The following is a 14,550-nucleotide window of genomic DNA, read 5'->3' on the forward strand; positions in this document are numbered from 1 at the left end:
TAACCTGGAAGAAATGGATGCATTCCTAGAGTTGTATCAACTACCACAACTGAACCAGGAAGAAATAGAAAACCTGAACAGACCTATAACCATTAAGGAAATTGAAGCAGTCATCAAAAATCTCCCAACAAACAAAAGCCCAGGGCCAGATGGCTTCCCCGGGGAATTCTACCAAACATTTAAAGAAGAATTAATACCTATTTTTCTGAAACTGTTCCAAAAAATAGAAATGGAAGGGAAACTTCCAAACTCATTTTATGAGGCCACCATTACCTTGATCCCAAAACCAGACAAAGCCCCCATCAAAAAGGAGAATTACAGACCAATATCCCTGATGAACATGGATGCAAAAATTCTCACCAAAATACTAGCCAATAGGATCCAACAGTACTTTAAAAGGATTATTCACCACGACCAAGTGGGATTTATCCCTGGGCTGCAAGGTTGGTTCAACATCCGCATATCAATCAACGTCATACAATACATGAACAGAAGAAAGAACAAGAATCATATGATCCTCTCAATAGATGCAGAAAAAGCATTTGACAAAGTACAACATCCTTTCTTGATCAAACTTCAGAGTATAGGGATAGAGGGTATATACCTCAATATCATAAAGCCATCTATGAAAAACCCACAGCGAATATCATTCTCAATGGGGAAAAACTGAGAGCTTTCCCCCTAAGGTCAGGAACGCAACAGTGATGTCCACTATCACCACTGCTATTCAACATAGTATTAGAAGTCCTAGCCACAGCAATCAGACAACAAAGAGAAATCAAAGGCATCCAAATCGGCAAAGAAGAAGTCAAACTGTCACTCTTTGCAGATGATATGACTTTATGTGGGAAACCCCAAAGACTCCACCCCAAAACTGCTAGAACTCATACAGGAATCAGTAAAGTGGCAGGATATAAAATCAATGCACAGAAGTCAGTGGCATTCCTATACACCAACAACAAGACAGAAGAAAGAGAAATTAAGGACTTGATCCCATTTACAATTGCACCCAGAACTTTAAGATACCTAGGCATAAATCTAACCAAAGAGGCAAAGGATCTGTACTCAGAAAACTATAAAATACTCATGAAAGAAATTGAGGAAGACACAAAGAAATGGAAAAACATTCCATGCTCATGGATTGGAAGAACAAATATTGTGAAGATGTCAATGCTACCTAGAGCAATCTACACATTCAACGCAATCCCCATCAAAATACCATCCACTTTTTTCAAAGGAATGGAACAAATAATCCTAAAATTTGTATGGAACCAGAAAAGACTCTGAATAGCCAGAGGAATGTTGAAAAAGAAAAGCAAAGCTGGCGGCATCACAATTCCGGACTTCCAGCTCTATTACAAAGCTGTCATCATCAAGACAGTATGGTACTGGCACAAAAACAGACACATAGATCAATGGAACAGAATAGAGAGCCCAGAAATGGACCCTCACCTCTATGGTCAACTAATCTTTGACAAAGCAGGAAAGAATGTCCAATGGAAAAAAGACAGTCTCTTCAACAAATGGTGTTGGGAAAATTGGACAGCCACATGCAGAAGAATGAAACTGGACCATTTCCTTACACCACACAGAAAAATAGACTCCAAATGGTTGAAAGACCTAAATGTGAGACAGGAGTCCATCAAAATCCTGAGGGAGAACACAGGCAGCTACCTCTTCGACCTCAGCCGCAGCAACTTTTTCCTAGAAACATCGCCAAAGGCAAGGGAAGCAAGGGCAAAAATGAACTATTGGGACTTCATCAAGATAAAAAGCTTTTGCGCAGCAAAGGAAACAGTCAACAAAACCAAAAGACAACCGACAGAATGGGAGAAGATATTGGCAAATGACATATCAGATAAAGGGCTAGTATCCAAAATCTATAAAGAACTTATCAAACTCAACACCCAAAGACAAAGAATCCAATCAAGAAATGGGCAGAAGACATGAACAGACATTTTTCCAAAGACATCCAAATGGCCAACAGACACATGAAAAAGTGCTCAACATCGCTTGGCATCAGGGAAATCCAAATCAAAACCTCAATGAGATACCACCTCACACCAGTCAGAATGGGTAAAATTAACATGTCAGGAAATGACAGATGTTGGCGGGGATGTGGAGAAAGGGGAACCCTCCTACACTGTTGGTGGGAATGCAAGCTGGTGCAGCCACTCTGGAAAACAGTATGGAGGTTCCTCAAAAAGTTGAAAATAGAGCTACCATATGACCCAGCAATTGCACTACTGGGTATTTACCCCAAAGATACAAAATTAAGGATCCGAAAGGGTACGTGCACCCCAACGTTTATAGCAGCAATGTCCACAATAGCCAAACTGTGGAAAGAGCCCAGATGTCCATCAACAGATGAATGGAAAAAGAAATGTGGTATATATATATATATATATATATATATATATATATATATATACACAATGGAATATTATGCAGCCATCAAAAGGAATGAGATCTTGCCATTTGCAACGACGTGGATGGAACTGGAGGGTATTATGCTGAGTGAAATAAGTCAAACAGAGAAAGACATGTATCATATGACCTCACTGATATGAGGAATTCTTAATCTCAGGAAACAAACTGAGGGTTGCTGGAGTGGTGGGGGGTGGGAGGGATGGGGTGGCTGGGTGATGGACACCGGGGAGGGTATGTGCTCTGGTAAGCGCTGTGAATTGTGCAAGACTGTTGAATCTCAGATCTGTACCTCTGAAACAAATAATGCATATATGTTAAGAAAAAAAAAGAAGAAGATAGCAGGAGGGGAAGAATGAAGGGGGGGAAATCGGAGGGGGAGACGAACCATGAGAGACGATGGACTTGAAAAACAAACTGAGGGTTCTAGAAGGGAGGGGGGTGGGAGGATGGGTTAGCCTGGTGATGGGTATTGAGGAGGGCATGTTCTGCATGGAGCACTGGGTGTTATGCACAAACAATGAATCATGGAACACTACATCTAAAACTAATGATGTAATGTATGGTGATTAACATAAGAATAAAAAAATTAAAAAAAAAAGAAAACCAAAGTAGCCATACTTAAAACAGACAAACTAAATTTTAAAACAGACTGTAACAAGAGATTAAGAAGGGCACTATATAATAATAAAGGGGTCATTCCAACAAAAAGATCTAACAGTTGTAAATATTTATGCCTCCAACTTCGGAACATCCAATTATATAAATCAGTTAATAATAAACATGAAGAAACTCATTGATAATAATACAATAAAAATAGAGGATTTTATCATCTCACTCACAGCAATGGTCAGATCATCTAAATACATCAACAAGGAAACAAGGGCTTTGAATGACACACTGGACCAGATGGAATTAACAAATACATTTAAATCATTTCATCCTAAAGCACCAGAATACACATTCTTCTCTAGTGCACATGGAACATTCTCCAGAATAGATCACATACTGGGTCAAAAATCAGGACTCAACAAGTAGAAAAAGACTGAGCTCATACCATGCATATATCCTGACCACAGCACAATGTACCTTGAAGTAAAACACGAGACAAAATTTGGAAAGAAAACAAATACATGGAAGTTAAAGAACATTCTACTAAAGAATGAATGGGTAAACCAGGAAACTAAAGAAGTAATTTAAAAAAATACATGGAAGCAAATGAAAATGGAAACACAATAGTCTAGAACTATTGGGATGCAGCAAATACAATCATAAGAGGGAAATATATAGCAATACAGACCTACCTCAAAAGAAGAAAAATCTCAATTTTGCAAACCTAACCTAAAAACCTAAAGGAGCTATACAAATGACAACTGAAGACTAAAACCAGTAGAAGAAGGACAATAATAAAGATTAGAGCAGAAATAAATGATATACAAATAAAAACAGTACAACAAATCAATGAAACTAAGAGCTGGTTCTTTGAAAGAATTTTTAAAAAATTGATAAACCCCTGGAAAGACTTATCAAGTGGAAAAGAGAAAGTGCCTAAATAAATAAAATCATGAATGAAACATGAGAGATCACAACCAACACCACAGAAATACAAAGAGTTATAAGAGAACATTATGAAAAATCATATGCCAACAAAATAGGCAATCTGGAAAAAAAGGAAAAATTACAAGAAACATGCAAACTACCAAAACTGAAACAGGAAGAAATAGAAAATCTGAAGAGACCCATTAACAGTAAAGAAATTTAATCACTAATCAAAAATCTATCAACAAACAAAACTCCAGGGCCAGATGGCTTCCCAGGGGAATTGTACCAGTCATTTAAAGAAGAGTTAATACCTATTATTCTCAAACTGTTCCAAAAAAGTGGAAATGGAAGAAAACTTCCAACCCCCTTTTACAAGGCCAGCAATAACTTGATTCCAAAACCACACAAATACCTGAATAAAAAACAGGAATACAGGCAAATATCCCTGATGAACATGGATATAAAAATTCTCAACAAGATACTAGCAAAGTGAATCCAACAGTATATTAAAAGAATTATTCACCAAGATCAAATGGGTTTCATTCCTGGTCTGCAAGGGTGGTTCAGTATTGGGAAATCATTCAATGTCATAAACCACATCAATAAAAGAAAGGGTACAAAACACACAATGCTCTCAATAGATGCAGAAAAATCATTTGACAAAATACAGCATCCATTCTTGATAAAAACTCTCAATAAAATAGGGATAAAGAGAACATTCCTCAACATCATAAAGGCCATATAGGAGAGACCCACAGCTAATATCATCCTCAGTGGGGAAAAACAGAGCTTTTCCTTTATGGTCAGGAACAAAACAAGGGTGTCCACTCTCACCCACTATTTAACATAGTACTGGAAGTCTTACCCTCCATAATCAGACAACAAAAATAAATAAAAGGCATCTGAATAGGCAAGTAAGAAGTCAAACTTTCACTATTCACAGACATTATACTCTATATAGAAAACACAAAAAACTCCACCAAAAAATTACTGAAGCTGATTCTCAAATTCAGCAAAATCATAGGATATAAAATCTATGTACAGAATCCTTTTTCATATGTATACACCAATAAAGATGCAGCAGAAAGAGAAATTGATCTCGTTTACACTCACACCAAAAACGATTATATACCTAGGAATAAACATAACCAAACATGTAAAAGATCAATGCTCTGAAAACTATAGAACACATACAAAAGAAATTGAAGAGGACACAGAGAAATGGAAAAACAGTCCATGCTCATGGATTGAAAGAGCAAATACTGTTAAAATGTCCAAAATCTATGCATTTAATGCAATCCCTATCAAAATACCATCAGCATTTTTCATAGAGCTAGAACAAACAATCCTAAAATTTGTATGGAACCCCAAAAGACCCTGAATAGCCAAAATAATCTTGAAAAAGAAAAGCAAAGCTGGAGGCATCACAATTCCAGACTTCAAGCTGTATTACGAAGGTGTAGTGATCAAGACAGTACAGTACTGGCACAAAAACAGACACATGGATAAATGGAACAGAGTAGAGAACCCAGAAATGGACCCTCAATTTTATTGCCAATTAATCTTTGACAATGCAGGAAAGAATATCCAGTGGGAAAAAGTATCTTCAACAAATGGTGTTGGGAAAACTGGACAGCAACCTGAAGAAGTATGAAACTGAACCACTCTTTTATGCCATACACAAAAATAAATTCAAAATTGGTGAAAGACTTAAATATGAGACAGGAAACCATCAAAATCCTAGAAGGGAATACAGGCAGCAATCTCTTTGACCTTGTTGATAGCAGCTTGTTACCAGACATGTCTCTGGAGGCAAGTAACAAAAGCAAAAATGAACTATTGGGACTTTATCAAGATGAAAATTTCTGCACAGTGAAGGAAACAGTCAACAAAACTAAAAGGCAACCTAAGGAATGGGAGAAGATATTTGCAAATGACTTATCTGATAAAGGGTTAGTACCCAAAATCTATAAAGAACTTCTCAAACTCAACACCCTAAAAATAAATAATCCAGTTAAGAAATTAGCAGAAGATACAAACAGACATTTTCCAACGAAGACATACAGATGGCTAACAGACACATGAAAATATGCTCAACATCACTCATCATTAGGGAATACAAATCAAAACCATGATGAGGTACCACCTCACATTGTTCAGAATGGCTAAAATTAACAACACAGGAAACAACAGATGTTGGCAAGGGTGCAGAGAAAGGGGAACCCTCTTACACTGTTGGCGGGAATGCAAACTGGTGCAGCCACTCTGGAAAAAGGTACAGAGGTTCCTCAAAAATTTAAAAAATATAACTGTCCTATTACCCAGCAATCACATTATTAGGTATTTATGCAAAAGATACAAAAATGCTGATTCAAAGGGCTATATGAACCCCGATATTTGTAGCAACATTATCAACAATAGCCAAATTATGGAAAGACCCCAGATGTCCATGGATATATGAATGGATAAAGAACAGGTGGTATATAGTGAAATATTACTCAGCCATTAAAAGGAATGAAATCCTGTTATTTGCAATGACATGCTAAGTGAAATAAGTTAGTAAGAGAAAAACAAATGCCATATGATTTCACTCATATGTGGAATTTAGGAAACAAAACAGATGAACATAATGGAAGGAAAAAGAAGAGAGAGAGGGAAGAAAAGCATAAGAGACTCTTAACTATAGAGAATAAACTGAGGGTTGGTGGAGGGTAGCTGGGCAGGGATGGGCTAATCAGATGATGGGTATTAATGAGGACACTTGTTATGATGAACACTGGGTGTTATATGGAAGAGATAAATCACTAAATTCTACACCTGAAACCAATTTTACATTTATGTTTACTAACTAAAATTTAAATAAAAAATTGAAAAAAGGAAACTATAAAGAAAGGATGGGAAATTATTCATAGTGTCAATGGAAGGTAAAAGAAAGCTAGGGTAGCAATATTTACAGTTGACAAAAGCAACTTTAAAACAATGACTGTAATAAGAGACAAAGAAGGACACTATAGAATAAAATGATTGATTCAACAAAAAATAACAATTGTAAGTATTTATGTACCAAACATGGAAACACCCAAATAAATAAAGCAATTATTAAGATATATAAAGTAAGAAAAGGATGCTAATGCAATTACAATAGGGGACTTCAACACCCCACTGATATCAGTGGATAGATCATCCAGACAGAAAACCAACAAGAAAACAGAAGCTTTGAATGACACATTGGATCTAACATATATTCAAAGAACACCACCTAAAAACAGTGGAATACCCATTCTTTTCAAGTGCACATGGAACACTGCCCAGAATAGATCACATTAGGCCATAAAAGAAGTCACAACAAATTCAAAACCATTGAAATCATATCATGCAGGTTTTCCAACCCCAAGGGTGTGAAACTAGAAATCAACAAAAAGAATAAATTTGGAAAGAACACAAATACTTGGAGGTTAAGTAACATGCTACTGAACAATGAATGGGTCAACCAGGAAATCAAAAGAGCAAATCAAAAAATTCATGGAGATAAATGAGAATGGTAACATAATGTTACAAAATCTTTGGGATGCAGCAAAAGCTCTTCTAAGAGGGAAGATTATAACAATACAGGCCTACCACAAGAAGTAAGAAAATCTCAAATAAAAAACCTAGCCTTACACCTAAAGGAACTAGAAAAAGTACAAAGCCCAAAGCCAGTAGAAAGACAAATAATAAAGATTAGAGGAAATATAAATGAAATAGACCCTAAAATAAAATAGATCAGATCAATGAAACTAGGAGCTGGTACTTTAAAATGGTAAAAAGAATGACAAACCTTCAACCAAACTCATAAAAAAAGGAGGACTTACATATCTATAATCACAAATGAATGAGTATAAATAACAACGGACACCACAGAAATACCAAAGATTATAAGAGAATATCATGGAAAATTATGTCAACATATTAGACAACTGAGAAAAAAACGGATAAATTCCTAGAAAGATATAACCTCTGAGGAATGATTCAAGGAAGCAAGAGAAAATTTGAGCAAACCAATTACTCAATGGTTTGAGTAATTCAATCAATGAAATTGAATCAGTAATCAAACAACAACAACAACAACAACAACTAAAGTCCAGGATCAGATGGCTTCACAGGTGAATTCTACCAAATATTTATAGATGATATATTACCTATATTTTTGAAGTATTCCAAAAAAAAGGGGGGGGGAGGATGGAAAGATTCCAAAATCATTCTAGGAGGCCAGCATTACCTTAATATCAAAACCAGATAAAGAAACTACAAAAAATGAAAACTGCAGGTTAATATCTCTGAAGAACATAAATGCAATAATCCTCAACAAAATATTAGCAAACCAAATCCAACAACACATTGAAAACATCACTCAGCACAATCACGTGGGATTTATTCCTGTGATGGAAAGGTGGCTCAATATTCACCGATCAATGTAATACACCACATTAGCAAAAGAAAGTATAAAAACCATGTAATCATTTCAATAAATCCAAAAAAAGTATTTGAAATAATACAGCATCCATTCATGGAAAAAAAAAAAAAAAACAACTCTTCAAAAAGTAGGTTTAGAGGAAATAAACCTCAACATTATAAAGGCCAGTATGAAAATCTCACAGCTATCATCATACTCAATGGGAAAAAACTGAGAACTTCTCTTTTAGGATCAGGAACAAGACAAGGATGTCCACTCTCACTACTGTTATTCAACATTGTACTGAAAGTCCTAGCCATAACAATCAGAGAAGAAAAATAAATGAAAGGCATCAAAATCAGTAAGGAAGAAGAACTTTCCCTATTTGCAAATGACATGAAACTACCTATAGAAAATCCTAACGACACCACCAACAAAGCTACTAGAACTGATAAATGAATTCAATAAAGTTGCAGAATACAAAATTAATACCCAGAAATATGTTGCATTTCTAGACACTAATAATGAAATAGTAGAAGAAAAATTAAGAAAGCAATCCCATTTATATTGCACCAAAAAGAATGAAATTTCTCGGGATGAACTTAACCAAAGTGGTAAAGGACCTGTGTTCCAAAAAGTATAAATCATCAATGAAAGAAATTGAAGATGACACAAACAAGTGGAAGAATATTCCATGTTCATGAATCAGGAGAACAAATATTGTTTAAAAGTCCATACTACCCAAAGCAATCTACAGATTTAATTCAATCCCTATCAAAATACCAGTAGCATTTTTCACAGAAGTAGAACAAAGAATCCTAAAATGTGTATTGAACCACAAAAAAACCTAAATAGCCAAAGCAATCATGAGAAAGAGAAACAAAGCTGGAGGTATCACAATCTCAGATTTCCAGATATACTACAAAGCTGCAGTTATCAAAACAGTATTATACTGGCATAAGAATAGACACCGATCAGTGGAAGAGAATAGAAAGCCCAGAAATAAACCCAGGATTATATGGTCAATTAATCTAGAACAAAGGAGGCAAGGATATACAGTGGGGAAAAGTCTCTTCAACAAATGGTGTTCAGAAAACTAAACAGCTACATGCAAAAAAAAATTTTAATTGTACCACTTTCTTACACCATATACAAAAATAAATTCAAAAAAGACTAAAGACCTAAATGTGAAACCTGATACCATAAAATCCCTGGAATAAAATATATATGTTTCCTTTGGCAATGAAAACAAATTCAAATTTAAATTATTGGTACTGTACCAAAATGCAAAACTTTTGCACAATGAAGGGAAACATCAACAAAACAAAAAATATACCCCACCAAATGAGGGAAGATATTTGCAAATCATATATCTGATAAAGGGTTAATATCCAAAATATGTAAACAACTTATACAACTCAACATCAAAAAATAATCTGATTAAAAATAGGCAGAAGTCATGCACAGACATTTTCCAAGGAAGACCTACAGATGGTGAAAAGAAACATGTAAAGATGCTCAACATCACTAATCATCAGGGAAATGTAAATCAAAACAACAGTGAGATGTCACCTCACACTTGTCAGAATGGCTAAAATCAAAAAGATAAGAAATAACAAATTTTGGTGAAGATGTGGAGAAGAAGGAATCCTTGTGCACTGTGTATGGGAATGCAAATTGCTGCATCTAATGTGGAAAACAATAGGGATATTTCTCAAAAATTAAAATAGAATTACTATGGGATTCAGTAATTCCACTACTTGGTATTTCCCACAGAAAACAAAAACACTAATTTAAAAGATATATGTACCCCAATGTTTATTTCAGCATTGTTTACATTATTCAAGATATGGTACCATCCCGTGTCCTTTGATTGATTAATGAAAAGAACTAGTATATTTATACAATGGAATATTACTCAGCCATAAAAAAGAAATGAAATCTTCCCATTTGTAACAACATGGATGGACCTAGAGCGTATAATGCTAAATGAAATAAGTCAATCAGAGAAACACAAATACCATATGTTTTGCTCATATGTGGATTTTAAAAAACAGAAAAAAATGGATAAAAACAGATCCTTAAATATAGAGAATAAACTGGTAGTTTTCAGAGGGGAGGTGGGGGGATGGGTGAAATAAGTGAAGGGGATTAAGAGTACATTTATCTTGATGAGTACTGAGAAAATATAGAATTTTTAAATCATTATATTGTATACCTGGAACTAATATAACACTGTATGTTAATTATACTTGAATTAATTTTTTTTTCATTCATGGTTCTGAATCATGGCATGCTTTACCAACATAATTTCAAAAGTGAATTCTTTTAATACAGGAATATAAACAGAGGTGACCCTGAAACATGGCATTAGCCTTATGGTTCTGTTATGAGAATCATTAAGATTCAGGAGTGGTAAGAGTATGGTTCTTTGAGCCTATACTAAAAGAGACCTAAGACCCATTAACACAGTTTGCTCATAAATTCCCCAGACAGGAATGAGAAATTATATATATATATATATATATCCTTTTGAGACTTCCACTTAGAATGCATGGTTCCCTTTTGTGACTCCTCACCCCCTTTTAATATGCCTTGTTTTTGTTCATTTTGTAGGAGTAGAAATGCTTGGAAAAACATGTCAGAAAGTCCATTAGTGTCATATGATCTGCAGCTCTTTAAAGAAACCATATTCTTAACCAATCAAATATATCCTATGTGCTGCTTTTGGAACTGTGAATACAGGAGTGAAAAAACAAATAAGGCTCACTGCCTGTATGGAGCCTAAATTCTTATTGTGAATACAATTAATGAACAATGAATAAATATGGAGTTTAAGATAAAGATGCATTCTATGAAGAGAAATAAATAGGGTTCAGGCTTAGGAGACTGACTGGACACTTGCTGGGGAAGGAGATAACATAAGATATGGTAACCAGGGAAGGCTTCTCTGAAGAGATAACATTTAGCCTGAAATAATACATGGTGAGAATGTTTAGTCAGGAAAAGATCTGCGGAGGAACAGTCCAAGCAGAAGAAACAGCATACATAATGCCTTGGAAAAACAAAACAAAACAAAACAAAACAAAACAAAAAACAATCTTGGTGCTTATGAGAAACAAACAAACAAAAAACAAAAAATGCTAGTTTGGCTAAATTATGTAAGAAAAGTGGAAAAGTGGTACAAAATGAGGGTGGAAAATAGGTATGGTCTAGATAATGTAGGCATTGAAAACCAAGGTAAGAAGTTTGAGCTTTATTCTGAAGGTAATGGGGAACTACTGGAGTGTTTGAAGCAGGAGAGAATAGAGATAGCAAGACTACTTAGAAACTCTTGCAGCATTTCAAGAAAGATGATGATTGAAACTGTTAAAGTAGTAGTAGTTGAGATGCAGAGACGTGGACAGATTCAGGATATATTTTGGAGGTAAAGTAAAGAAGTTTTACTGATTGATCATATGTGGGGGATGAGAAAATGGATAGAATCACAGATGATATCCAGGTTTTAAAAGATCAAGTGGGTATTTACTAAGATGGAAAAGACTGGAGAGGTATAGATTTTGGAATGGGTTGAGAGTTGTTATGTTACTTTTGAGATGCCTAGTAGAATTCACACTGAAAATTTCAAGTAGGTGGTTAGATAAAGGAATTTACACTTCAATGGAAAGATCAGAGCTAAGCATATTAATTTTGAAGTAATTAAAACATAGATGATATTTAAAACCATTGGATTAGATGGATTTACCAAGAGAGGGTTTTAGATAGAAAAGGTCAGGAACCAAGTCTTAGGTCATCGCAACATCAAAGATGAGGAAGAGGGGGATACAATAAAGGTGGCAGAAACTACCAGTAAGTAGGAAGAAAACAGGATAGTAGAGTCCTAGAAATCAAGTAAAGTACATATTTTTAGGAGAGAGAGGTTATTTTAAATGATGTTGCATTGTAGAATAAGATGAGAGAGGAGAAACAAATGGATGTGGCCACAAGAAGGTATTTAGTAAATCTTGAAAAGAGCAGTTTCAGTAGAGTGATAGAGAAGGAAAAGCCTGACTATATGGTAGTTACGCATATGGAAGCTTATTAAAGAGACTTTGTCTGAATGTAAAAAAGCCCATAACTTACCCTGAAAGGTTTTCTTTTATACTTAAAATCAATCCATGTCCCCAACCTGTTTTCTTATATTTTACTTATTTTTTTCATAAACACTTCTCATGGAAAATAATCCAGCTACTTGGGGGTCTTTCTTTTCCTTTGCCTTAAAATTTATCCACCAATACATTCTCATTTCTTGTAAAGCTTGCTGCCCTAATGTCTACTCACCCATTGATTCAGCCCCTAAGACTTATCATTTAGCAATAAAATCATTAATCAGCTTTGGACTTAAAGTCCAGACTTTCTGACAGAAATGAAAAAAAAAAAGATATCTAAATAAAAATAGAAAAATATATGAAGAGAAAAATGGATATATATACATAAAATTTTATTATAAACCAAGGATAGAAAAAACTTGGAATAAAAAGTAAAGGGAGATCCCCATGAGATTAGAAGAGGAAGTAGAAGCCCCTTGAGAAGAAATAAGCCTAAAAGAACAGGGAGGAAGAGGGGGAAGGGAGGAATTTAATTAACATGAGAAGCTCAGGGTTAAGACTCAGCAATATCTACAGAAGCTCTGAATTTAGCAGAACACAGGGCATCAGCCCTGTCATGCTGAGAATTGACAATAAACACTGTGTGAAAGCAGAGGACACAGAGGTTGATGCCCAGAAACAATGCAAATGAATTATGTCACAACCAAAGATCAGAAAGAGCCAGTAAAGGTGGAGAACATGGGGAACAGGAGCCCCTACATTCAAATTGAGATGTCTACCTAAGCTTCCCCTTATAGCCAGATTTTGGAGGAAGGGGAATGAAAGAGGAGATCCTCTGGAGAAAAGAAAAGAAACTAAATTTACAGAGCATTTACTCTCAAAGAGAGCAAATTAACCTGAAAGAGACTGTTATAAACCAGAAGGGATCTCGTTACCCCTGGCAAGTTAAATTATTTCCCTGATTATCAGTAAGAATGATGACTTATAAAGAAGTTTAGTTCAGCTATAGATTAAATAATTTAATTTGCATATTTGAATCCTTGTATGTTATGTTTTTACTGTACTATGTCTGGATTTTGGTTGAGTTTTTACTATATTTAGCAACTTCTTAGGAAATGTCTTTCTATCTCCTTAAAATCTGCCCCTATAGAAGTTTTAGTCAATTTTCATTCTTTTATTCCTTCTTAAGAACATTTAACCACTCTTGTAATTGTATTCTCTTTACAAATAATTTTAAATGTTTTCTTAAGTCACAAGCCTGTTCTCTGTTTCAGTCTAAATATTATTAACTTTTTGACATTTGTTTTTCAACTCTTTTGAGTCCTTTTGAATTATTCTTTCTTATCTGTTAGTCCCTAACTTGTCAATATTCCAGTAAAATTGAACTACTCTTAAGGAAAATATAAATTCAACCTTTTAAAATATTTTTCATTTTTAGTCGATTTTTTTCTAAAAACACAGTAAACATACCAAAGGAGCATATCTTGGTTTTAGAGGTGCAGGAGGCATCTTGCACTGACAGAGACGTTTGATCTTGGGTGATGGTAGCAAAGGCTCACAAGGAGGTAGTGGTGGTCTTTCTCTTGATGGAGGGACTCTACCTGTACCTGTTTTTTTTTCTTTCTCTTTGAATGTAGTCTTTTTGGATGACATTTTGAATTCTCTCTTTAGTTCCAGTGCTTCCTTCTTTGAATCAGTAGATGTGGCATCTGATTCATCAGCCACTCTCTTTTTAGCCCCAAATTTATATAGTGACTCTTCAGATTCAGCATCTGAACTTTCGAATGTCTCAGGCTTCTTTGAGTCTGTCTTGGAAGATTCATCAGATTCTGCATCAGTAGACTCTATGCCCTTCTTTGCATCCTGTTTCTTGGCATCTTTCTTTGAATCTTTCTTAGTCTTCTTTGAATCATACTTATCCTTTTTTGACTCCCAATCAGATTCAATTTCAGTAGACTCTTCAGACTTCATTGCAAACTTATTTTTGTCATCTTTCTTTGAATTTCTCTTATGTTTTTTTTCATCTTTTTTATCCTTTTTTGAATCCCATTCAGATTCAGA

General features: G+C 34.9%; 1 protein-coding gene across 1 annotated transcript in view; it reads right to left on the reverse strand.

Moving 5' to 3' along the window:
• Nucleotides 1-14,550, reverse strand: part of CYLC1 (cylicin 1) — a 177,965-nt gene that overhangs the window by 36,565 nt on the left and 126,850 nt on the right. The window contains exon 5 of the mRNA XM_032387858.1: nucleotides 13,960-14,550. This exon is cut by the window's right edge and continues 1,191 nt beyond it. Within this exon, the coding sequence (XP_032243749.1) occupies nucleotides 13,960-14,550 (591 nt within the window). The remainder of the gene's footprint in view (nucleotides 1-13,959) is intronic.

The sequence above is a fragment of the Phoca vitulina genome, unplaced genomic scaffold, assembly GCF_004348235.1.
Source record: "Phoca vitulina isolate PV1807 unplaced genomic scaffold, GSC_HSeal_1.0 scaffold51, whole genome shotgun sequence".
Taxonomy (NCBI): Eukaryota; Metazoa; Chordata; class Mammalia; order Carnivora; family Phocidae; genus Phoca; species Phoca vitulina.